Here is a 13679-nt window from a genome sequence, read left to right on the forward strand (position 1 = left end):
GTACGAAAGACACTGATTTGTGCTCTATCGATTAAAATTTATAAGAACAATAACCACCTGACGGTCTAACCTTTTAGTTGACACATCGCGAACCATGCTGTGAATCCGACCACGTGGGGAATGCCGAATTCGTCTGATTGAAAAATAAGAAACAAGTGTAAATATTCGTACCACGATCGATTCAGGCGAAGTCGATGGACTTATTGTCCATGTAGCCACATGTAGTCACTATACACCATACTGAAGAATTTTTACGCAAAACGAAAACGAATCGAATCTTGCGTGCACGTTTATACAAATTATTCGTGAATAAAGGTTAATGTTTAATAGCGGGTTAAAATGTTATTCGTAGAGAAGGGTTGAATAGACAATGTTAGACAATGAGAACGAAGGGATGTAGAAAGCTGCGAAAGCATCGTAACCCAAGGCAATCGAGGCTGCTTAGTCTTAGTCTGGCCTACGTTATACCTGGAACTAAAAGGTACGGTCCTTTCAGATCTTTTGCTTCTTTCGAAAGCAGAGCCGTATTCGAATTCGGGCAACTGCTACTGCGAGCGACGGAGGGAGCGTAGGCGTCCCTAGCGTCGCGACGCTCCTGTAAATCTGACGTCAACAACGCATGCAAACCACAAGTACAGTCGGAATCTGAAAATGTCGAGCGTGTTGCACGTGTTTAGTGTGAGGAAATTTTGAAAGGTCTAAAGTGCTGCCGGATATTTTCGACCCCACTCACATACCATTTACATTTCTCCAATTTCTTGTTCAACGTGTTTGGCATAATGTCGAGTAAACAAATAATATAACAGATAAATATTTTAAACAAATTAAATGTTTCGCAAAAGGGAAAAGAAATAAAGTGCAGAAAATATTTAGAGCTTAAAAAGAGGAATACGCTTGATCGAATCGAAGGATCGCGTTTTGTTTCAAATGACCGCACGCGTGATAGCTAAATATTAATACTCTTTTTCTCAGATGACATCGAATGATCTAATCGAAAATGCATGATGGCGAACTTACTTTTCGAAGAGGAATGATTTCGACCTATTTCGGCCAAGGATCTGATAATTGGTAGCCTGGACATGTTGTTATCCTTGCGTCTCTCGTGTTGATGCCGATGCCTCACCAGAAGAGCTTCCCTGACCTGTATTCCAAATAGCTTTCTCGTTAAAACTTGCGCTTAAACATTTCATAAGCCAAGGAGAGAGAGATAGAGTCTGGTCACGAGCCTCCATCCATACCTTTTCCCTCGCCTCGATCGGCAAGGAGCCTTTGTTGATCATGTTATCGAGTACCAAATCGGCGATTTGTTCCAAACTCGCCGCCTCCATGTCCAACATCACAGTCCCATTTAACAGCAGGCTCCTCAGCTCGAAAAGAGCGTGTAGCGAGAGCGTCGCTACGTGAGGTTTGCTCCACCTATTTCCACCCTCCTCCACGTCTTCCTCGAACTTAATCCACCTGAATGGAAAATGTCAAGATAAATATTATATTTGTCCGATATCGAGAAAGAATTCCGTCATTGCCGAGAATAAAAGGTTCTAAGGAGCCGTGACTACCTGGCCGTTTCCTTCCATTCCATCTCGTCACCATCCTTGACGAGCTCCTCCATCTCGGAGAAGAGGGGGTGGGACTCGTGTGCATCGTCCCCGACTTCCTCGCCCAGAATAAACTGCACCCTCTGGGCTGGCGGCGTAACTGTAATTTCAGACGTACTTCGTGAACCATCAGGTTTCTTGTCGTTTCGTAAAAGAACAAACGGAACAACGGAACATTTTATGTATACATTATATAAAACAGAGAAAGAGAACACGTCTGATAAAACACCATATCGAGATGTTTGAACTACTTGTAACTTTTAAAGTTGATTAAAATGACATCGGGTGAACTCCGAATAACCTTACGATGAACTGCAACAAATAGATGATCGCTATATGATATGATCTTGAGCGGTTTCAAAACCATCTCCATCAAATGACTTTCACGTGACGCTTCGAATGATCTTTGTACGGCTTTTGAATGACAAAACGACCTTGAGATGACTATGAAAGATCTTGAAATGACATTGATATGATGGAACGACCTTCGGATGATATCGATATGACCTCGAACCACCTTCAAATGAATATCGAATGACTTTTGGTACGTATGTATCTTATAACTGTGTTTCTCAGTGCAATAAACGATGTTTTCAGCCAGTTCAAGTGCATTGTTTGTAAGAACAACGAAAGAATGTTGTGCGTATATCGTTAAGTAGTAAGGAAGAAACGTGGAGTTTGCGAAAAGAGAGTTGATAAGTTCACCTTCGAAAATGCGAGGCACTTTGAGAGCAAAAGTATGCTAGTATCAGATCGAGCAGTGCAGAATGATCAACGCAAATATTGCGTGCATAATGACAAACGACACATGCACACACTTAAGAAAAGTGTTAGAAATGTATCTTTTTTTTTCGAATTATCACAAGCTGTTCTATAGTGACGCATGTAATCGCAAATAGAGTCGAGTGTCATATCGAAAAATATCTAACGAGACCATTCGTATGGTTGTATCCGATTAGAATTATTACAAATTATTTTTTCGTTTCGCTGGCCGTAATAAAATTCAATCTTTTTGGTTCGCGGAATATCTACGTAAAGATAATCTACATTAACGCAATCGCGTCACGCAAACGAATGCAGCACTCTTTATGTAACGGCAATAAATAGTGTAACAAGCGTGAGTCATTACATCGTACACATAACGATTTGATCTGATAAATATTAATCTTCTTCGAGCTGGATCATGCTACAACGTGAGTATAAATTACGAATCTAATCGAACGTAATAACTCGCCAAATTGCTGGAGCGATTACGGCAGCCTTGACGAGATCTTCAGGTATAATTGCTTTTCGTTGTTTCTTTAAATCGTCGACTCTTTCTCTTACATTTTTTAAATGTTTCTGAACGATTAAGCGAACATTGAAAGTTTAGGGAAATGAAATTTTCGAGCCATCTTCATCTTCACGTACGAATGATCTCTTTGGTAAGTGTGTGTCCGAGAATACATAGAATTCAGTTACGTGTATTTTAGCTTACGTATCATCTCGCCGTCGGGATCGCAGATATTAGATAGTCGACTCCTTCGAGTCATCAGCAATTGTCCTGAAACGTCAACGATACAACAAACATTGACGCCAGTTCGCCGATCAACTACGAATTTCGCCCAATTACTCTTACATAGTTTCGTTTTTCACGGTGACTCGACACGTCGTGCAAGAGTGTTTCCGCGTGGCTTCTCAACCTCGAAACGTGGCCATCTCGTCGAATCAACGAGAAATTACCTGGAGCCAGATGGCTGATATTCGCCAGAAGGTTTGCGACATAAATAGCTTCTCTTCGACGAAATTAAAAATGCCGCTTGCAGGTGACACGGGTGACGGGACGAAGGGAAGAAAACGCGAGTCATAGCTTCGATATACATTCAAATAACGTCGATAGAGATTAAACGACTGTGTTGAGCATAGAATCATAGGTTTATCAAATGAATATATAAATAAATCTATTTTATCGGGACGAGGAAATTAAACATTGATCGAGGAACTGCGGCCAGCACCTTTAGGAGGATGACACGTTTCCAGACCAACGATCTAGTATTAACCAAACGCGAATCATACTTATACGTGAACGCGTTGCTATAAGAATTTGTTTCCAACATATTTTCCCAGCTTCTTGTAAGGAGAACAAGGGATGGACGCGAAGTATCTCGCGAGACAAGGGCTGGAAACCCTTGTCAGAACCCGATATCGGTCAACCTCTTATATTCAGTGTGCCAAAGATAGGGTGAACAGCCAGAGAAGTCGTGACAAGTGGTTGGCTGGTTGCCACATATCGTTCAATAATGCCACAAAGTGCAACATACCATGTAACGTTTACCCGCGCGTTCTGCGGTAGCTACTTGAACGACACGACGCTGCTAATGGATATGAACCAACCGTCGGAGTAGTTTTCAAAGTGTTACGGTCCGTATGAACGCGCGCGTACATCAGACGAAAGAACCGTTTCAGCATCCGATAGTAGCGACGCTGTATCGTTTTTTATTTCCGACAATAGCCGTGCGAAGACACGCGAACAGCTTTTCTCGCGATGTTCCGCGATCTTAACGACGTGGCACAGCGTCAGAAACTTTTCGCGGCTGGTTCGTCGGAACGTCTGTATCTCCACGGATTGGTGGAAATCAAGCGAACCAAGAAGCTGGTGAGAATTTTCAGCCTTTCGTATCTCGACTTGAAGTGGCTTTCTTCAGCCAACTATAATAGTAGATCTTTTCGAAGCCGCACGAGAGCGATTAACTAAGTTCGATGTAGTAGCATCGAGGCTACTATAGCCTCGAAAACTCGTGACCTACAAGAGACATTTGTCTCCCGTTTCTATTCGCGGTGGTTATCGATCACGTCGGAGAGCGTCAGTCGTCCTTTATCGAAAGGGAAACACATGATACGAACTCGGACGAGACGAGATTAGATTGGTCCTCTCGGTTTGGGACGGCGCGGCGCGGCGCGGTGCGGCACAGCGCGTTAACCGATCGATCGTTTTACCGAAACGATGGGCGTGGATCCGTCGCGGTTTTAATTTTATGGATTAACCAACGGTGTAGGGATACGTTAGTTGCGAGGGAAAAAACACGGGCAACCCTTTAGCTGGAACGCGGTCCGATAAGTAGCCGATTTAGAACAATTGGGGCTGCGACGCGACACAGGGAAAGATCTAACGGAGGGTAGAAAGCGAACGAGGGTGCGTACGAAGCAGAAACGCAAGCGAAGAGAAAACTTACTGGGCCTATCGTTGTCGACATTCTCCTTATCGGTACTGCTTGTTCCCAACTGACGTTGAGAATGATGGTGCTTGTGATGACGACGATGTCTCCTTTCGCCTGGTAGATGCACGCCCACATATACCGTGTGCGCTCTGTGACCTGGAAGCAGATGAAAGAGAGCTCGCGTCAGTGGCTCTCGAGTCGACGTTCCACGACATTCCTACGATTATCGATAATAAAAATCCTATCGAGCACGACAGAAAGAGAAATTCACCGCGATCTTTTCTCTATCGGTCGAGGACACTCGGTGTCTCCCCTATCTTTGACCGACGACCGACAAACCTTTATAATCCCGTTGCCTCTTTCGATCTCAACGTTTCTTAAACCTTTTACACCCGCTCTATTACCGTGGCTAGATCAATTTACGTCGGTCGATGCGAATAGTTACGAGTCAGCCGGATAATCCGAATCGATTTGTTCGTCTGTGGAATGTCGACGGTTCAAGATCGCACGGGGACAGGTGACCTCGAGCCCGACGTTCAACACAGACGAGAAGATTGCGACATTGCTAAACGGAATAACGATTTTCGAAGCACCGGCAACGCGTTCTATGAGCAAACACCGAAGCCAAATTCGTGTATCCAGCTGACCTACGCCGGAACGGTAGACATCGTCGGCTCGATTAAATCGTCAAGAAACATAAAGGTGCGAAATCTGCTTTCGATAATCGGCGGGAATCTTTTAAGAAGATCAGAATGTAAATGGAAGAAATTTCGATACCTTCGAAGTCTTTCTCGGTGTAAGATTGATGAGTGATCCGAACACCGGGATCTTTCGGAGCCTCGTCGTCACCTGTCCCACCTACGTGGGCCGCGCCACCTCCGCCTCCGATACCTGGCTGCATCCACGGTCTAAAAAATAAATCAAACGCACACGTGTAATCAATCGTCGAATTGTTAGGATAATTTTTCTGATTCTTTGTGAAATCACAAAAATTTTTAATAAAGTGGTTCTACGAAGGTTAGAAGGTTGTTTCGTTTCAATTCGACAGCCTCGATACTCCGCGAACGATTTACCTTCGTCCGCCGCAGTAGCAGCGACGCGTTCAAAGATGTGTATTTCGTGGGCTCGTTATCGAAGTGAACAGATATTCGCACGAACACGATAGCGACTCGTCCGCTGCAGTAGCGACGCGTGAATATATCCGACTCTCCACAAAAGTACCGATAACGTGTAAATCGTTCCCCCGAATTCTCGTCTTTCAACGACGTTTATGAAGGAAAAACGCGCGTGGGATTGCGAAGTAACGCGGGGACGGTCGTCTGCTCGCGGTTACTGGCGATGCACACGCGATTTTATAATAATTAAACTTCCTCGGCAGGAAGTACTTTGTTCGTGTTGCAGCGCGAGCACGCACGCGTTCTCTTATTTCCCTCTTCTCGCTTACTTGCTATCGAATCTTTACGCGTAGCAATTTGCAGCAAATTTGGTCGCCTATTTTTCAAATACGAGTACTCACGATGTATCATAGCTGTCAGATATTTCCTCAGGGTCCATAGTTCGTTGCATTTTTAATTACGCACGACGAGTACTCTAATCGTGATAAACGTTGACAATGCTCGAAGATGTATTCGCGAAACAATGGCAGGAGTTCTGAGCGTTTCTGATGCACGCGATTGATTTTGTATCTTTCGTGCTTCGTTTCTCGTAGACGCGTAATCTTCGTGGTAGATAGAGGAAAACGTGTGACATCCGTCAGTTTGAACCAACTCTTGTTTTTCCATCGACGATACTAACGAGCGAAATTCTAACGTAGGTAATAATTGCACGATGATCGTGAATGGCTGTCACGCGATACGCGCAATCGGTTGACACGTGCGATTATAGACACAACCTGATTACTATGTCAAAGCAGATTAACTCGGAGTGTGTCGCACATGTATCTCGTGTAATAAAGCATCGTAAAAACGCGGCTCTTTTGCCGATACGATGCCATCTACTACGTGAAACCAGCACGTTCGCTAAGGGTAATAATTTTAACGAAGATGATGACAACGTTCAGAACGACATTGACCAGGAGACAAGAATTTACGAGCGGATCGTGAATGTTTCGCGCTACATAAGAAACTTAACGATTTATCCGATTTTATATGATGCTACACGACCTCATTTCGCGACCAGAAGACGTGTAATAACTTATTTTCTGTTTTTTATAGTAATTTACGTGTAATCATAAATAATAATAAATCATATTAACATCGCTGTAAAAACAAGCGATGAACGCGACGATTAATAAAAGACAGTTGGAAAAACACATAAAGATGTACATATATGACAATCGTGAAAGAGAATTTGTTACCGGAAGAACTAAGAACAAATACAATCAATTATTCTGTTTTTACCATACGTTTGCCTTCGTGTTTTCTCTTTACTTTGGACAAATAGGACGTTCTTAACTTTTGACGTTCTCAAAGGGGAAAGTCGGAGAGTATAGATCGAGGGACGGAGGTTGAAGTGTATTGATAACAATATGGGACAAACAATATTTTTTATATCAACAATGTACGTTCAGAATACGGTTGTTCGGGCCCGTTACACCGTATTTTTAATTGTGCAAATTGCTTTGCTGACTGCTTCGACATTTTTGCCAGAAATATATCTCTTCGTTGAAATGCAGCTTGTGTAATCTTGCGGTGTAGATAGCGGTTTGATATCGCTTTTGTATTTTCAAGCTATGTTTATATGATTGTCATGTTATGTATACATATAATTGGTTTATGGCCTGTTAATATATGGTACATTTTATGATATAATTATGATATATTTTACTATTAATATCATTATATCGTCAGAAATCCTTTGAATCGCTGCAAGGCATTGGTGGCACTCGATCCTAGCTAATACTCATAATATCTTTAACTACGAATACAATAGACGTATTATCACGGATGCAAGTTGCATTTTAATACAATCGTAAAACGAATATGCGCAATTCGTAACCGGTTTCTCTGCTCCTTCGTCTGATTAAATTTCCACGAAGCAGGAACGTTCGTGGAAGTTTCGTATCGTGGGATGCGAGGAAACGCGTTCACCAAATACGCGAGATAGTAGGACCGCGAGAATCGATCAGATTTTCGGTGTAACGAAGCCAAAGCATTCGAAGAAGCTTCCTCTAATCGAGGCCGATTGCCGGAATGTCAAGATCGCGACAAACGTCGAACAGTCAGCCGAGGATTACCAGCCGTCAAGTGGATAATTACCGGGTTATGATTATCTACGTCCCACCTATGTGTATATATACATATACATGTAGTTTTACATAATAGACGATCTTGTCTGCCGCTTCGACGAAGGGAGAGTGGCATAATAAACGAGGGCAGCACACGATAATTGTTTAATTGTTGGAGGTCAATCTGGTGTTTGTCGATACTAAAAGACGGGAAATACGACGATTCATACTTTCAAAGATCTACCGACTCTCTGGTTTCCAAAATTTCTCGTACTTTCGAAGTTGCACCGAAGCCAAGCGTCAATTGATCGATGCACGCGACAAATTCGAAATGTTAGGGAATGAAACGCGTGCGATGGCCGATGCTAAAGGCGCACGAAATTCACAACGATTGCTAAGCAACGGAAAGGTCCATCAGACCGGTCAATGAGATGCATTAACGAGCGATAACAACGTCAAATGAAAAAGTCCTTGCGATACGGTATTTTTTGTAATTCGACCAACGAGTATCGTCTGGGACAAAGTTGTGCCGCTCGCATGGGTACCGCTCTGTATAATTGAAACGTAAAAGTATAACGATCGAAATAATCGTCAGTCACGGGGAGTCGTCGCCAAAACAATCGACGACCAAGTCGGCTATGAGTCGCTCGATTCGTAAGATCCGAGGAGAATCGCGATCGATGCAGGCTCTCTGCCAAGAGACGACACGATCATTTGAATTTCGATCAATTTTTAAACAGAGATCCAAACAGACGTATACATGTATATGTATATACGTAGTGAAAAAGTCATCGGAGTCTCTTCGTCGTATATAGTGCTCATTGTAATGACTGTAGTTGGACTACCAGATCGTTAGAATGACATTGTTCCGGAAAAGCAGCGATGCGCTTTAACATTGAAATTATTCTCGCGCGTTGGCGAGCTGCGAAGAAAATTTCGCAATGTAGCGTATTACGCGCATCACTTGCAAGAGCATAGTAACATGCAAGGTGGTACCGAGTACCATGTTAAACTTGGAAAACTACGGCGGAAATAATAGAAAATAATAGGTACGGTACATACAGTGACGCGATACACGTACATGTTTGGCGCTTCATATTCGACTATCGCGAACTACGGCTCGGAATTACCTCGTTCTCGATATCAACGATGTAGCATGACATATCGCCTGGATAATTAGTTTGTTCAACTTCGCGGTCTTTCGTATGTATTTTCGTCTGCTTTTGTTGTTCGCTGTTTGGTTTATTTTATATCGATATGCTTCCCAGTGTGAAATCGCATAAAACGTTAGTTTAGAAGATTTTAACGTACAATTTGTTAATCGCGCCTGAACGAAAATAGACGAATAGATAATTTTGCAGACCAATATCCATGAAAAATCCAATGACGATGTACAGCGATACAAAGTCGAATAAAGTGAAAAATGGACAGCGATAACACCGATAACAGATAAATCAAAGTTTCTAAAGTATAGCCATTCTATTTAACGTGGTAACAAATGGAAAAGTCTTTGAGGTAGGTATCATTTGAGTTTACGGAAATAAGTACAAACATGCTAGGGAATATGGAAAAAATGCTATCGACAAACGCTAATAGATATGACGAGGAATTTTCATTTACGGAACGACGATAAAGGGGAAGCGTCTACTGCGTTCGGTATTTAAACGCGCCGATAAAAATAATCTATATACCTACAAATTCGGCCTTGCACAATCATTGATAAAGATCCTATCTATCGTATTGAGTAACGTCGAGGTTAAAGTGCACCTCCGTGTCATCATTTTTTTTCTTTAATCAAAAAGTTGTGTCCGAGAGAACAACACTGTTCTTTCATTATGCGAATCAATGTCTTCGCGTTTTCAGTTTCGAAAGTCAAGTAACTCGAATATAATGCTTCTTGATCGTTTTCATTATGTCACAAGTTGGTGAGAAAGGCGCGAGTCGTTGCATGTTCAGGGTCGTTGGAAATTTACATAGTACTTATATACGCGCCTCCAATTTCTTGTAAATCGAACAAGGATAAATGTGGTTACCTCAAATCGTACCCGAAGGCGTTAGAGTTCATGATCCGGCGTTTCTTCCTCCGATACTCGAGCGAAGAAGCTGGGACGATACGATGGCTACGATCGGAGCGGATGAACGACGATGGGGTTAAGTAGTTTGACGGCGATCGGTCAGACGGTGGTCCTCATAACCGAATTCGAGTAACGTGGAAATAGAGACGCCAATGTGGGCGTGATACACTCTCGATGAGATACTTTCTGGTACGGTAGCACGGTATTGGCACGAAGGCACGTTGGCACGGCAGGCTGCTAGACAGACAGCGGAATCGCCGTCTGCACCGGTTGATCACACTCGCGCGCCCACTCTTACACTCGTTACGTAGCTTGTACGCACGTTTACGTATGTCCAAGCAGCGCGATGATCGCCGATCGACTGTTTACCACCAGCTGACACCGATGTGTGTTTGTGTTCCAAGGGCTTACCGTCGACGATGGTCAGTGGCAGTCGAGGAACATTAGTCAGCCAGTCATCGCATAGTTTGCTAGTAGTCATCGGTCATTTGCTGTTTCGCATACGCACAGCTAACGCTGATAAGTCAACTCCACTCAGATAATACTTCAATATCGTGCTCTTCGAAAGATCGTTTAAACGTGCGCAACTTTGTTTCACGACCCACAAATTTTACCAATTTCGTCTCGTGACACAAATGACCTGGTGGAGTTTTCGCGTGAACGATGCGGGAGAATCGACTTACGAGTTTCTCGACTTCCCAGATGTCCTAAGTAATTCCTTTTCCCCTTCGCGAACAACAAACTTTCCCTCTTTTCATCTTCTCGTGACGTCTTTTCCACTTTCGAGATAGATAGGTGATATTTGAAAAGAAAATGGAGCGTGTGAGCGTGGCCACGCGTGCCGATTAAATAGACGCAATCAATTCTCGCGTAATTCACAAACGTTTGCATTGAGAAATTGATACCGCGGTGTCTGTTTGCTCGTTCTTCGCAGCTCCTCGCTAATTTTTGTCCAAACAGCTAGTTTCCGAGGCAGGTTTTTTCATTTTAGCTGACAGGTTCGGAGCAGTCGCGTTCCGCGTCCCTAACGTAACGTCGTTTTACGATCATAGGTCAGATCACGCGTCGAAACTATTTATGCTGCAGTTGCAAAAGTTAATTGACTTATCAATCTACAAATACCAAGGAATCGATGGAAACCGCTCGAAACCAGTGTCAACTAGTTACGAGTCGAGATATTCATGTTATTGGATTCAGGTGAGATTGCAAGAAATTATAACCAAGGTGGGACACGCAATCGCGGCGCGTCAACAACGAAGAGCAAACTGTTTAACCTTTCACTCATTATCATCTTGATAATCATCGATAAAAATAACACGGTTCGGTGGCTGACAGTTCATGGAGAAATACAAAACGTTTGTATCAGGTTTATACGCATCAAAAATTATACATATATTATCGTCAAATTATTGCATTCTCGTGCGTTGCGCGGGTAGTTCGGATCAGTTTACGGGGAACGAACGTCAGTGGACACGCGCTCACTGTGTGTTAAGTTATTCTTTATTAGCGTTCGTTCGAGCATCGCCTATCTTTCTAGTGTCAATCAAGAAGGAATCTTTCACAAGGAAACAACGATTGTCCGCTTCGCCTATCGTTATCGCTTGGTTAGATCCAAGTCGTTTAAGGACTAATCTACAAAGAAGTGCGTTAATCACACTTAAGTAAAATATAATTACAAATAAAGCTTAGAGTTCCGATAAGCAGACACTTCACGGAACGCTTATCAGCCTAATGGCCTGATTACATTTACCTGTCGTTCATTCGCTTTTCATTACGAGTAGCTCTATCGTGTATCGATGAAAATCGTTTCTTCATCGATCCACAATCTTTCCAGGTATTTGCAGGTTTGGATTGACACGATCCAAAGTTTGTCAAGAATTCTCTCGGGTAATTCAAGTACCGATACGAGAAAGAGAGGATATTCAAATATTTGCTTACCTTCTAATTTGCTGGAAGACTCGAACGTCGTTTGATCGCGAGTGTTTTTCTTTGCAACGCGATCACGTTATATCAGGCAGCCTGCATCACCGCGCGAAAACTCGCACGTCGGCGCACCAATCGGGACACTTTCACGATTTTGATCGCTACCCACCGGATCCACCGATATCCACGATTAGGATGTCATTTTACGTTCTCCACGAATACAGAGCTGCACGCTAAAAGCAGAAAAGGGGAAGATGTGGACGTTGAAGCGGAGAGGAAACGCGAACGAGTTGTCACGAGATAAAAGATTATAGCGAGTTGAACGACGCGTTATATTTTTTGAAAACGGAGACTCGTTACATCGACGCCCCTCCCTTGCTTTTCCAATTTAACACCATCTTGCCATTTGGGAATCGAAATACAAAGCGATCGACTGCCTCGCCCATTCTCTCTCTATCTAAATAGATATTATTCTTTCAGTGCTGTGCTTGCAATTGTACTTATGTAACTTTACCTCTGAGATAAGCGAAATCTAGAAACGTGCTCGAGCACTTGCAAATTTTTCTTAAACGTTCATGTTCTTCTTATCGATTTAAAAACTAAGAATCGCATGGTATAATGGAAATATTGTCGATAGTTGCGTGTCGATCAGATTAGTTAAAAAAGAAACGAAGTTATTCCTTTAATTTTTCAGTCATTACCACGGATTATGATGAAAACATCGCGTGTTCAGACGCACCAAAGTTTTCTATTTCCATATTGTTTGTACAAAGAGGTATAAAACGATAATTTTGTCCGTTCTTTCGTTTATAAGTATTCTGTTCTTCGAGCTAACTTTTCATTTTAGCGAGTAAAATGGATAGAACGAGGTAAACGAATAAATGCAGTGGCAAGTCGTTGGGCGAGAGTCGGTCGTGACAGGTGTCAGGTCGCGATACGATTAGAAGGAGAGGCAAGGGTCAACCACCCAGCAAGTTTAACGCGCGAGACCTCACAATCAGAGTTTCCCTTGAGATAGCAGTGGAATGTCATGTTCCTATGGCCGCGGCCAAACAGAGCGAATCAAAATGCTGTTGGGCTGGGTTCGGATCGGTGACAAATCGGTAGCGATAGGAAGATCGAGTGGCTCGAGTACGCGAGTACGTCGTTAGCGTAGTCGTTGAACCCCTGTGCTGTGTGCTTGCTCACTGTGTGCAAGGACTCGAGCGAGGAACGTGCGGCGCGTATCCGCGGCGCGAGCATACTGCTACTCGTGAACAGTGGAGGCAGCTTCACCCTCTTCGGTATTGATCCACGTGGCCAGCTCGACTCTTTCCGCCACCAGCCCCACTGCCTCTTCGCGACCATCCACCGACCGATGGCTACCGATCCATCCACTCCAAACTGTTCATCCCCTTTGCATTCTCCCCTTTTCCCTTCTTTCTCGTCGTTCTATCGGTCCATTTTTCTTCTTCCCATCAACGACCTCGAATCGACGTTGTTTCCAACGAGTAAATAACTTAAAAATCGATCGATCGCCATTGGATACCAACTAACTTAAACTATACCGGCGTTTTGGTATTTGGAGTGAAATCAACTTTACCTGGTCACATTTAGATCAGAGCGCAGAGAAGGACAAACAAATTTATTTAAAACGTTCTTCGTTGATGAGATTTTTTTGTAG

General features: G+C 43.2%; 1 protein-coding gene across 20 annotated transcripts in view; it reads right to left on the minus strand.

Annotated features, from left to right (window-relative positions):
* Positions 1-13259, minus strand: part of Ndae1 (Na[+]-driven anion exchanger 1) — a 27210-nt gene extending 13951 nt beyond the window's left edge. For 3 of the 20 annotated variants that reach the window (XM_072005227.1, XM_072005224.1, XM_072005223.1), the window contains exons 1-8: positions 6309-6567; positions 5570-5700; positions 4808-4948; positions 3073-3138; positions 1557-1695; positions 1239-1458; positions 1018-1141; positions 469-645 (exon numbers count right to left, since the gene is read on the minus strand). In XM_072005227.1, the coding sequence (XP_071861328.1) occupies positions 469-645; positions 1018-1141; positions 1239-1458; positions 1557-1695; positions 3073-3138; positions 4808-4948; positions 5570-5700; positions 6309-6358 (1048 nt within the window). In that variant the 5' untranslated portion in view covers positions 6359-6567. Of the gene's footprint in view, positions 1-70; positions 134-468; positions 646-1017; positions 1142-1238; positions 1459-1556; positions 1696-3072; positions 3139-4807; positions 4949-5569; positions 5701-5865; positions 6034-6308; positions 6571-10051; positions 11097-12031 lie in introns of those variants that run through there. The other 17 variants (XM_072005237.1, XM_072005236.1, XM_072005239.1 and 14 more) reach the window with 15 other exon arrangements.
* Between the last annotated feature and the right edge of the window lie 420 nt (positions 13260-13679).

This window comes from Bombus fervidus, chromosome 6, assembly GCF_041682495.2.
Source record: "Bombus fervidus isolate BK054 chromosome 6, iyBomFerv1, whole genome shotgun sequence".
NCBI classification, from domain to species: Eukaryota; Metazoa; Arthropoda; class Insecta; order Hymenoptera; family Apidae; genus Bombus; species Bombus fervidus.